At 32.8% G+C, this 13,597-nt stretch overlaps 1 protein-coding gene across 2 annotated transcripts; it reads left to right on the forward strand.

Annotated features, from left to right (window-relative positions):
* The first annotated feature begins 561 nt into the window (after window positions 1-561).
* Window positions 562-13,349, forward strand: MADS1 (MAD-box transcripion factor). 2 transcript variants are annotated; one of them, XM_059740888.1, is made up of 9 exons: window positions 562-1,222; window positions 1,376-1,611; window positions 6,397-6,473; window positions 10,005-10,071; window positions 10,162-10,261; window positions 10,365-10,406; window positions 11,029-11,070; window positions 11,184-11,347; window positions 13,062-13,349. In XM_059740888.1, exons 1-9 carry the CDS (start codon window positions 1,043-1,045, stop codon window positions 13,063-13,065), a joined length of 912 nt encoding a protein of 303 aa, XP_059596871.1. In that variant the 5' UTR covers window positions 562-1,042; the 3' UTR covers window positions 13,066-13,349.
* The last annotated feature ends 248 nt before the right edge of the window (window positions 13,350-13,597 follow it).

Raw genomic sequence — 13,597 nt, forward strand, 5'->3', positions numbered from 1 at the left:
AGAAGATAAGAATTAGTAGTATTGAGAGAAATAGCTTGGGAGCTAAAGGGGATGATGTGGTAATTAGATTGCCCAAGGGAACATAATAGATATTCTCGCAAACGAAATGACAAGTCCTGAATGAAGGGCAAGGTGGGTATGGGATATGTGACATGTCGTGCATGCTAGAATAAGCAACCAGGAAGATGGACGAGAACACTGTTGTCTATGGTTGAAATTTCAATGGATCGGGAATGTGTGGCATCACAATTCACAAACTATTAGAGACTTTTTTACATGATAACAAATTGCATATGCCTTGTTGAACAAACAAAGATGAAGATTATATAGTGGGCATGGAGGATACCCACCTATGGCCCTCGTGGAAGATGGTAACAAGTTAGATCAGCTAATAAAAAAAATATATCAAGGGGACTTCTGCATTGTTACCATAAATGAACTGAAGAATATGAACTGGCGAGCAGGACATCACATGGGGGTCACCTTCACTTACGTCACAACCTTAATACATACAATAAAAATAAAGACTAATAATTTATGTGTTGTGTGAGAGAGAGAGGGGGCGAGAGAGGAGAGAGAGAGGAAGAAAGAAAGAAAGGTGAAAAGTTTTCAACCACAGATGAAGTAAGAAACAAATCTTGAATGTATGAAAGCTAGCCAACTCCAAATCCAAAAAGTTAAAAACATGAGAGGTCCTCTCGTTTTGGTTTTTCTCCTCCCCATTGATAATAAAGGCTTGAGTGCAACTTAGCCAAGGTCTTATTCAAGCCCATTAATAGTGACTTTCCAAAAGTTCTTTTTATTATCTCTCCCATCCTTTTTCCCATACTGCCATACATGAGAAAAAATGGACGGTTGATGGAATCTGAAGGAGAACATCAAATTCCTTTTTTATCTCTATCTTTCTCGATCTCTCCCTCTCCCTCTCCATCTTCTTCTTCTTCTTCTTCTTCTTCTTCAAAACAAATTGCATAGGAAGAGGGACACACTAGTGGTGGTAGATCTCTAGGGAGAATAATAGCGTGAGTTGGATGATTGTTGGATGGTCTATTTTGTGTCCATAAATACCCATCTGATAGAACAAACCATTTCCATTTTCTGCAACTCTCCTGTGCAGAACTATACCAAAGAATCGTGTGAATTCAACCAGAGGAGAAAAAAAAAAAGAAAAAATTGTTGTTTCCACCCTTGTTTATCTACTTCTCCTAAGTTTCCTTACCAGGTTAGCGAGCAAAATACTGAAAGATACACTATAATTCTTGTTTTGCTTCTTTTGGATGTATTGGATTCTCTTGCTTTGTTTCAAGTTCCAATTCAGGCTTAAATGTAACAAAATTTGCTTATAGAAGCATCAATTTGGTTTAGCTCATTTCAGCTTTCAACCACGGAGTTTCCGAATCAAGCCTCGGAGGGGTCTTCCCAAAGAAAAATGGGAAGAGGGAAGATCGAAATTAAGCGGATCGAGAACACCACTAATCGACAAGTCACCTTCTGTAAGCGCCGCAACGGCTTGCTCAAAAAGGCCTATGAATTATCGGTCTTATGTGATGCAGAAGTTGCTCTCATCGTCTTCTCCAGCCGTGGCCGCCTCTATGAATATGCTAACAACAGGTTAATTTCCTTAATTTCTTTCCCCCTCCCCCCCACCATCTCTCATCCCTAAGATCCTCTACACTGAAGGCTTTATATGTTGTTGCAAATCTCTAATTTGTTTGCCTTTACTGAGGAATAACCATGATTTCTTTCTGCATATTGGTGCTTAATTACATGTCTAGATTTCGGTTTTTGTGATAGATTTTAATGGGTTTTTGGACTGATCAGAACACAATCATTCTTCTTTCGCAGTTAAGATTGACTTCTTCAAAACAAAGATTCACTTGTCTTGCTTCCTTTTTGTTTTTTTTTTACCTTTATGAGTTTTATAGATAATATCTCTCTTTCATGTTATGCCTCTTTCCCAGTTGTTTTGTATGATAGATACACAGATCTATGGTTATGGTGATAGACAGAAATAGTAGCAGTGGTTGTGACTTGCGAGAGTTAGAAACAGGGTTAGTAAGATATTCATGTCTGTGAAATCAGCAGCTTCCTTGTATATCCAGTGCTGCATCAACAGTCTTGTTAGCCATTTTTACACACTCTCTCTTCCTCTCTCTCTTTCTCTCTCCCTCTCTCCCTTCATGTCATCAGTCATTCAGCCTTGAACAAAGTCTTGCTACAAAGCTGTCACTTTCTCATTAGTCCATTTCTTTCGTCTCTTGACCCTTCCTTAACAACAGCGTACATCTCACTCCATCAATTGCAGACTAAATTAATTAGGGTTTTCAAACCTAAGATGGGTGAGGCTGAGAACCCATCACAAATCGACATTTTTCAGCAAAGAAAAAAGCTAAATTAGGATTCTTTTCCTTTTCTTTGTTTTCTTATTAACAAATTAATCTTTATTTAAAGGAAATAAAAAATGCAAGTCTAGGGTTAAGTTGCAAGTGTGTGATTATATGTGTATGATATCTTTGTTAAGAATCTTTGGTCACCTCAGACATGATTTTTCAGTTCTTGAATTCTGACAAGAAGGTGGTGTCATGATTCCTTTACTGGGGTTCTCTTTTATCATCAAACTGCATAAATAAATTTTATCTCAAATGGTGAAAACCACCATTCTGGAATTTCTTCTACTAGACCGCTTTCACTTTGACTCGCTGAAGCTAAAAGCAGCATTCTGCACATCCCAAACATGGAATCTGAGATATCATCTACTCACCATAGCTCTTATGGGCATTCTAATTTTGCACCAAGATCTGAAAGATATACTTGCTGAGCAATAATGGTTTTGTTTAAAATATCTTCATGCACATTTCTTTCAGAAAAGCTAAGTATTTGTTTTATTCTTGATGGGTTTATAACACTACAGGAAAGCCCCCACAAAGATAAAAAAGACATATATTGTTAATATTATATGACAGCCAACCCCAAAGATTTATGAGCATCATTTCATGAATTGACAAAGTGTAGGGTTTTTTATCAAGTTATTTTTTCTTTGGGTTCTTGTATCCGCAGCTTCAATGATCATATAAGCTGAGAGAGGTTCAGAGGAGAGAGGGGGTAGCTTAGAGAGGTTCAGAAGAGAGAGAGAGAGAAGGTACAAGTACACGTAGCTGGGAGCCAATAGGGGGTGAGTCACTTTTTAGCTCTCTCTATGCATGGGGAAGAGAGCGTGCATACAGACCGGCTGCTCTGCTCTGCTCTCTTTTTCTCCATCTCTGATGCCGTCCTAAGACCAAACACATCCATATTTCTCTTTCTTTGCTTATTTTTAAATTATTAAACTTTCAAAAAAAAACGGAGACACTGGGTAAATGGAGGGCTCTCCAGGTTATTACCCTACGCGTAATGGACACGTGACGCATGTCATTCTCTTAGAGGCTGATGTGCTTTACCCAATCATATCTTGGGATCTTGTGCCAGCGAGGCAGAGATAGCCAATCAGTGTTTCGACAAGATTAAGGTACAATACAGGCCAGCTCCTACGCAGAGTAATTATTGAAAGTATTCGTGTTTTTCATGTGTGTACTCCTACAAATGTCATATGTTGTTGTAGTCGTTATAATATTATAATATCAAATTCACACTCCACTCCTTATCTTTATTGAAATCCATTTATATAAAGGAATATAATACCTATGTCCTTAGCTTGTGACGTGTTTGACCCTACGTGACCAACATTAATTTACTCCGTACCTTTAGCATGCTCTTTCTATGCTTTACTTAAATTGTACAATCTTTTCAATTGGTCAGATCTCATTACTCAACTCACCGGTTCCCATGCAAGATAGTAACGTTATTATACTATTTTAATGGTTACCCTTTTTCTTCTTTTTTCTTCTCAAAATATACTTTCTTCTTATTATATTGTCATATGAAATTATGGTTAATATGACCCTATATCTAGTGTTAAGCTTTATATATTCATTCTAAGATATTTCCTAAGTTTTATATATTCATTCTAGAATATTTTCTTGTTCCTTGTGGGGGTGTGTGTATACAGAAATCAATCATTGCATTTTATTTTAATAATCGAGGAACCTTTTATGATCAAGCTCTTAAAACTCTTCATAGGGATCAAAACCTCAAGGTGTTGACCGTCCTATAACAATCAATATCGAATAAATTTAGAATATCATGATTGACATGATTTGAACCTATAACTATGTATCACTTACTAGAATTATACTTTTTAGTGTTTGTATTAAGTGATTGAGTTACCCTGATAGATATCAATCATTGCATTTTATTGTAACCAGTCAAAATTTTAGTTTTCTAATTAACATTTTTATAGTTACATTAACCTAACTCTTTTTCCTTTTAATATTTTATTTAGTGTGAAAAAGAAATACAACAATGAAAGAGAAAATAATAAATTAAATTTAGAGTTTTGTAAATTACACATATGGGTTTTTGGATATATGGTTTATTCTTCAAGGGATTTTCATATTTAGTTATTATCTTTGAAAATAGCATAGCTTGTGGCTCAATTGGCTGGAATGGGAAGGGCATCACAAGTAAGTTGATATCTATAAGGCTTGAGTCCTAGTTAGGTAATGTTAAGGAGGAGAAAAGTTTAGTGTTATGATGTATTGCCAAAAGATTTTAGCTTTAATTTGATATCCATATTATTGGTCCATTAGCTTGATATATATAAATATAGTTCAGTGAGTTCATAGGCTATTCATGTTAATTACCTTGGAACAAGTTGCCCTCCCTTACTTTTGTTGATGTTTCAAAATTCCTTTAATAAGTACAATTGAATGCCACACAAAAGGATTTTTTTTGGGATGTGATGGGTGTTTTTCATTGCAGGGAATGCTCTCATCTATCAAAACTTAGGGAAATCATTTATATAATAAGTTTGGTATTTTTCTTTTTTCTTTTTTTGGGTGAATACTGGTCAAGCTAGCCAAACTTAGAGGAAACAAAAAACATGAAATCTATCATTGGAGAACCATAGCCCCATGGGAAAAGGGAAAATGATAACCCTTAGTGTATGTTTGGTTTTTGAAAATTATTTAGGAAAGAAAAAAAAATGGTAAGAAAAATGATTTTCTTATATTTGATTTCACTCGAAAAAAAATCAAAGAAAATCAATATAACTAAATTTGGTTAAAAATATATGCATTTTAAAATTATCTAATCTCTATATAATAGGGAAAAATAAGCAAAATAAATTTGAAGAATGATATAAAAATAATTTATTTTTTAATTTTTCTTTTTTTTTTTCCTTCCACTTTTCTCATTTATTTTCTTTTCCTCATATTCTCTAATTTTCCGGAACCAAACATAGTCTTTTTTTTTTTTTTTCCCAACCCCTATATTAAAGAACATATGAGTGCATCTTCTATAACTTAATTAGGAGTATTTATGAATGAATTAAGTGCGGTTTCCAGCTAATCTTATTTGTTGGACCTTCAGTCTAATAGCATCTTCTATAACTTAATTACCAGTATTCAAGTCACAAATATTTTACTGTTTCACTTTTACAATGAATTTTCCAAGAGAAGTGTTCAAGTATCCATCTTCATATTCCATTATCTTGCTTTACTGTTTCTGATTCATCAATGCTTGGTGGGACTTAAACAAGAAGACAACAACAACCTCAGACATTAAATTTTCAAAGATGTATAGCATTCCAAGAACTTGAACAAAAAGGATTTTCTTTTGTGTCATGCATGAAGGCTTCAATCTGATGGTCCATGTAAAATCTGTGTGATTTGTGTAATGCTACAATGAAATCAGAAGCCGATACAAGATTCTTTGCATAAGAGATTAGTCCATCTCCCACCAACAAAAATTTACAAAGACAAAGCTCTCGCTACTTTATCTTGAAAAAACAATGACTTCCATTACATTGAATTCCTGTTCCTTTTTCTTCCGGTGTTAATTTTTTCCTTTACATTATGTTTGGTTCTTGGAAAATATTAAGGAAAGAAAAAACACGTTAAGAAAAATGATTTTCCCTTATTTGATTTTCTCTTGTTTGCATTTTTCCACAATTTTTTTGGGAACCAAACAGCCTTAGGGATTTCATTCCTTTGTCTAAAAGAAAAATGTAAAAGCCATAGCCAATCTGAGCTTGAACTTGGCATAAAATATTTTAAACAGAAACTTGTACCATGCCATGCAGTACTAATCTTCCAAAGTGCTTCAAGTGCTTAGCAGTTGATCATATATATATATATATATATATGCATGTCCATTATTATCATGTCAAAGAATGTAGTATGCTCCTGAAAGTTATGATTACAAGCACTACATTTTTTGCTGATTATCACTCGGAACAATTGCTGACATGAATGCTTCTCTGCAATCATCCAATGTAGTGAAATTTTTTTGTGTTTGCAGTGTGAGAACGACAATCGAAAGGTACAAAAAAGTGTGTTCTGATTCCTCCAATACCGGATCTGTTTCTGAAGCTAATGCTCAGGTAAAATTTAAACTGCTCACTTGTCTAAACGAAAACTCAGCCTTCCTCCTCAAAAGATTGTAAGTATTCCATTCATTGAAATTCATACCTGGCCAGTATTTTTTTCTGTTGGGGAAAGAACTTTTCATTAAAGGTTTGCAGGCAGCTCATGTTCATACATTAAATTCTCAGTTACAAAATCTTGTCATTAATTTATATTATATGTTAGCTTGCAGGCAAATGCAACCCCAGAATGCAACAACCTTTCATTAACTTGTGTCCATTATTTTGTTCAATTATGTTATTATATTAGAAAATATTGATTAAGTATGAAAAATCCGTTCTACTTCATAAAGGAGAGTAAAAATAAAAAAAATTTATGAAAATTAAAATCCTCTCATGACTTGGATGTCTTTCTCCCTCAAGTACTTTTCCTATTCCTAGCTATCAAACACAACAGTTGAATGTATCAATTCCCATAAACATCCTACTATAAAAAAAGAACCCTTATATGCCAAATAAAGTTGGCTTAGGGCTCCATTTCGATCCAAAAGGCTATGTTTGATTCTCGAAAAATTTGAGAAAAAAATTGTGAAGAAAAAAAAAATAGAGACAAAAAATAAAAAGAAATAAAAAGTAAAGAAAAATAAAAAATATAATCAAAAGTCGATAAATTATTTTTACATACTACTTCAAAATCATTTTATTTATTTTAACTATTAATGTAAAGATTAAATAATTTGAAAATGCATAAATTTTTAATTAATTTTAATTATATTTGATTTCTTTGGAATTTTTCATAAGATAGTCAAACATTAGAGAATTATTTTTCTTAATATTTTTTTCTTTCTTTCATTATTTTTGGAAATTAAACATAACCAAAAATATTAGGGAAAAAAGGGAGAAAAAAGAAGAAGAAATTAAGAAAAGTATGAACAAATCCTAGATTCTCTCAAAACAATAGAAAAACCAAATAAAATATCACCAAAATAACCCAACTATAGTGTCAAGTGCTTGCATGTCTTATATTTGATGTGATCTTAATCCATCCATGCATATAGAGGGTTTCAGTGGATGAAAACATTGTATAAGAAGGCTGTAATTAGAGCCAAGGTGAATGAAAAATTATAATTCAGAGCTAGCCCTAGTTTTCTCTCTATATATCTCTCTCTCTTAGAAATCGTCTCTCCAAACTCTGGCTCTATCTTGTTGCCTAGCTGAAAAAACCACCAACATTTCCAAGAAGATCCAAAAGTAGACTAAGATTCCAATATGCCATTATTGACTAGGGTATCTTCAAGAACCAAGAGCCAACTATTTACTCTTTATGATGTTCAAGCTTTTGGACAATATTTGAATCACTCAAAATTTTGAACTAGGACTCAATGGATGTTTTGTTTTTTCCTAAAAACGACACATTCAAATTAAACACCCTTTTATTTATTTATTCATTATTTTTTATATCCTAGCTTTAGCTTAATCTTCAGAAAATCATTCTTGATAGAAGCTCTACAAGATTAAAAACACTTTTATGAGGATTACTTCTGAAGGGGCTCTTAGTCAGTAGCATCCCAGTGATTACTTGATGGACCAAGTTATCTCCATATATATTATCTCCCATGTAGTTTCAAACTGATACCAAAATTAGAGTGAAATTTGATGGGCTAGATAATAGGTCAACCATCCCAAGTAGTTGGGGCATTGAACCTATTTCACCAATCCTCCCATCCTTGGGGCCAATCTTCGTCTGAGTCATAGTTGTCATAACCATGTCAGATTGGCTGGTCTTGTAGCAAATGTATTTGGAAGCCAACAAGTTCAGTCACAACTGTAATAGAATTTGGATATGATTTTGGCTACAGAGGAAATAGGAGATCTTAAGGGAAGGAAAACATCAGGACCAACCCTACTGCTAGGGACTCCTAAAATGGGCATCTAACCAACATATTTGTCCTAGACATTTCTCATTGTGCATTTCCTCCATTTCTTTGTGTGAAAAATTAATAGACTTGTCCATGTTTTCTAGCTTTTCAGATCCAAATTAATATCTTTAATTTGGTCATAATGAGGTAACCTTAGATAATGACCAAACGAGGGTTTATTTGATTCTCTAGCTTTGCCCTAGACTAGGCCATATGTAGATCATGGAGGGTTTTCCATGATAAGAAAATTGCCTCTTCCAGTAACGGCTAGATTGCAGTTTTCCACATTTGTAAATTCCTTTCCATAGTTTTGAAGAGTCTTGTAGCTTATGATCTCCAGAAACTCAGTTCTGAGTGTCAAAATGTTTAATCTGGCAAGATTTGGGTAAGAGGATTTTTTGAAGAATCTTGCCCTAGCCTTTCAATAATGTTATTTCTCTTTGAATCCAAGTGCCCAACTACTCCAACATGGCTATTGACATAGAAAGTATTCCATTTGTTATAGAAATTTCAGACTTAAATTCTGACAGTAAACCCTCTTCAATGCATTAAAATGCTGTCCCTACACATCCTGGATGGTAATGAGGATTCTAGCACTTAGGAGTTTATGCATTCATAGAGATGGGCCAAGATAATTCATGAAGTAGGAGATAGCACTGTTGGATTTCTTATTACACAGTTTTCCTGAGCACAGAATCGTAATCCATAGCCTGCATTTGTATAGTGGTGGCAAAAATTAGCCAGGTTCAGTCTTACTCAGTGGCAGTATGCCTATATCTCATGTGCATCCAGACCCAGAAATATTGGATTTCAGACCCAACCTTATTTTCGTAGCCATCTCCAATGTGAAAAACTGGGTTCAAACAAATGAAGTATCACCATCTTTTATAACTAAACCTGTAGTTTTTTGACAATAATCTTTTGTTGGAACCGGCTTTTCCTGTATTCTTTTCGGTCTTTTACTAAAATTATTCATACAGACACTGTGCTACATGTATGTTTGGTGAATAATTTGAAATCTTCTTAACTGGTGGAAACCAACTAGAAAATCATGGTTTTCCACCATTTTGATGACGATTCAAATGTTCTCTCATTGTTCTTAAACATGAAAAAGGCCAAAATTTGACATGCTTCATTACTTCAATTAGTGTAACGGCAGCAAGCAGACAAAGATTGTGTTGACCATTGCCTTAATTTTTTAGCATCCGTAGACTACATAAACTGCCCTATAAGGCCAGCGCTTAGGATTCTCAAAGAGCTGTGGGAACCTATATAGAAGTATATGGACAATTAAATAACTGGCATGGACATGGCTGCAGAGTGGATCATAAATCTTTTGGTGTTGAATGCTATTGCACCTAGCACAAAGTTTTTGAAAAACATTTAAAAAGAAAAAAAAATGGGAAAAACCTTTTGGTTTTTTTTTATTTTTATTTTTGGCTTCTTCATCGAGCACACACCATATTTTCTTGGGCTCAGTTAAAATCCTAAAGAGAGAAGTGTATTGAGCCTCAGAAAGAAAACAAAAATAAAAGTGATTTTGCTACATGATGATTTCCTAAGACTGTGCATGTGTTAATTGAAGTGCAATACTCTAACATTATTACTTCTACACATACATCAACCTCAGTTTTACCAGCAAGAAGCCTCCAAATTGCGCCGTCAAATCAGGGATATACAGAATTTGAACAGGTAAAGTTCATGAGATGTTATGTTTAGGCTCTTATGTGATACTTCTGAAATTGGAAATTTTGATTGGAAGAAATTGTTATATATTTTCAGGCATATTCTGGGTGAGGCTCTTAGCTCTCTGAACTTTAAGGAACTCAAGAATCTGGAGACCAGGTTGGAGAAAGGTATCAGCAGAATCAGATCCAAAAAGGTACCTACTATATGTTTCCTTTGTGACTATGTTTTCTACTGTCAAGTCTTTTCATCAGTTCAATGCCCTTTTCCTGTGTTCTAACTTGCTCTTATTCTGCCAGAATGAATTGCTGTTTGCTGAAATCGAGTATATGCAAAAGAGGGTAAATAATGCTTCCTACTTCATTTGTTTGTTTGGGTTTTTTTTTTTTTTTCTCCTTCTTGTTCTGAGAGTAATATTTGCATTTCAACACACTCAGCTGCAGCTGTCTTCAAATTAGAGCTGTTTTTGACTTGAAGTATTGGCTCCATTTGGATTTTTAAAAATTTGGGCAAAGTAGAAGGAAAGAAAACTTTTAATGTAATTCAAATCAGAATTTATATTTCCAAGTTTAGGAAGCTAAACCATACTTATAATGCTAATTAATTCCAAACCTATATCACTCAAAATTAAAAATATTCATCCTGAATCTGATTTGTTAATATTCAAGTAAACTTTAGTCAGAACCTACTTTATTATGCCCTAGCAGAACCCATCTAAAACCCTAGCAGAACTATGAATGTTTTTGCCAAAAAACAAAGAACAAAAGACACTTTCAGTACTGGCAATATGAAATAGGACTGGTTCGAACTTAATTTGACAACCCAGAATCCATGCCAGTTCCGGTTGTAATTAAACTCACAGAATTTTCAAGTACAGATATTTACATGTTACTCACAAAGTTGATGTTTAGTGAAAGTTGAAACTGTGGTTGATGAAAACAAAATGTTGGTTACCTTGTGCAGGAGATTGAGCTCCAAAACAGTAACTTATTTCTGCGAGCACAGGTCTCTCTCTCTCTCTCCCCCTCCCTCTTAGAGCAAATATGCATGTGAACTAAGCATATTCTTTTTTGGTTGTAGATTAATGGTAATAATAGAAATAAGTTTTGATGATACAGATAGCTGAGAATGAGAGAGCCCAACAGCAAATGAACCTGATGCCAGGGTCTCAGTACGAGAGCGTGCCGCAGCAGCCATACGACTCTCAAAACTTGCTCCCTGTTAACCTCCTGGACCCTAATCACCATTACTCTCGCCACGACCAAACAGCTCTCCAACTAGTGTAAGATTTCTATATTCCATTCACAGCTCTCACCAATTTTTTTGTTTTGGATGCATATTAAACATATATATACTTACCATATCTTACTAGCTACTCCTAGAGAAAGAAACCTACGTGAATAAGACTTCGTTTTTTGGAACATGAGAAGCATATAAAAATACTTTGTATGTTTGTTGCACAAGAAATCACAATTCAACCCTTAAACCAAAAGAAATAACAAGTTTGGCACGCTACTACTTATAAGAGTAAGCGGATGTTTTGTAAAATTTAATACTTATTATTTAATGACTTAAACTAAATTTAGGTCAAATTGTTATTTAGTGGGTGTTTAGTAAAACTTAATAATTATTATTTAACAACTTAAGTCAAATTTAAGTTATTAAAATAATATTTTTTACTTAATTTGATAAAGTTTACCTAAAATTTATTTTAAGTTATCAAAGTGACATATTTATCATTATTAGTTGTAATCAATATTTATCATCATTAATTTTAATGAATATTTATTTTCATTAATATTAACTAACAAATTTGTTTATTAAACATCCATATCTAAAGTATTGTTGATATATAATATAACTTTAAAATGCATTTACTTATATATATTATTGATGTGAAGTTATGTTTCTTAAATATTCTCTCATCAGATGAGGGCAACTAACAAAAAAAAAATTTGAAATGAAGAATAAGTTAACTATTTTAACTTTATACTTAATTATTTTTAATTTGAAATTGTAATATTAAGTTATTTTATCAAACATCTTAATCTTTTTAATAACTTAAATTAAATTATTAAGTCACTTTAAGTCATTAAATTGATTTACTGAACATTCTCTAAGGACTATTTGTCTACTTTATTTATATCTAAAAACTTATTTTTCCTCAATCTTAAAAATTAATAAATTAATGAAATATCATTTTATTGTTGCTTTATCTTATAATGGATTAGTTATTATCATATAAATATCCTTGTTTGTTATTTCTTGACTTGATAATACTCTTTCCATTTTGTTGTTTTACTATCTACTCATTTATCTCTATATCATATTTATTATTTCTCTGTTTCATAGGAAAACTCATTTGTCTCATTAATAGAATTACTTCAATAAATTACCTATTACTCATCTACTTAATATTAAAAATCTATACATATCAATAAAAAATCATTTTATTATTTTGTTTAATTTATAAAATCTATACATACCTATTTATAAAATTTTCTTTATTTTATTCATTTTTATTTGCTTATTTATTTTTCTATTTTTCAATCTATTTTATTCTTATTTATATTTGCATAATTTGAAAAAGAAAATTTGATACTCTATCATGTCCAAAGACCCACTTTAAGGGTGTAGATTACCCGTTACTAAATTTTTGTGTAAAGTACTAAAACATACTATAATCCTCAAAAATTAATTTTTTTAAAAAAAAAAACCAACACATCAAATCAATATGATATCATCCAAACAACTTCAAACTTAAATTAATATTTTTATGTTGTTTTTGTGATCCAAAAGTTATTTAAATGACATAAATAATTATAATTATTTTATTTTATTTTTTGTAACCGAGGAACTAAGTCATTAGGACTTTCCATGGGGACCCAAACCTCGAGGTGTTGATTGTTATAAATAATAATAATAACAATAATCGGGTTATATATAAATGAAGAAGAATTGATAAAGTAGTGTGTTGTCTTGAACAATGGGTGCAGGTGAGAAGTGGTGCTGTATTTGTGGGTCTCTTCGTGGAGTAGAATGGGAATGAAGAGATATGTTTTCCTGCAGATTGTAAGTGTAGTTAACTTTATGTGAAGTGATGGTGAGAAGCAGTGTGTCCAAGTAGAGAAACAAGTGAGAGAGCCCTTTCCCATTTTCTCATAAAACTCTCTTTTTAAATAACTCTGTTGCCTGCCACAAATTAAGAAGATGTATTAATTCATCTTGTATGACTGAAACACTGAAACTGAAGATGAAACTGGAAACTACCTACATTGCTTCAATCCACTTGCTCCAAATGCTTTATTAATTAATTTAGTAGGTGATGCTGCTGCTGAGCTGATTTGAAGATCACTAGAGACTAGAGTAGTGATCTACTTCTCTCATCTACCAACCACATATACTCCATCTTCACACTTGCTCTTACTTCCATTTTCATCAACATTCACTCTTTTCATGCATTTCTGCATCCTCCCATCAACAACAACATTTTTTTTTAATTTTATTATTATTATTATTATTATTATTATTA

This window comes from Vitis vinifera, chromosome 12, assembly GCF_030704535.1.
Source record: "Vitis vinifera cultivar Pinot Noir 40024 chromosome 12, ASM3070453v1".
Taxonomy (NCBI): Eukaryota; Viridiplantae; Streptophyta; class Magnoliopsida; order Vitales; family Vitaceae; genus Vitis; species Vitis vinifera.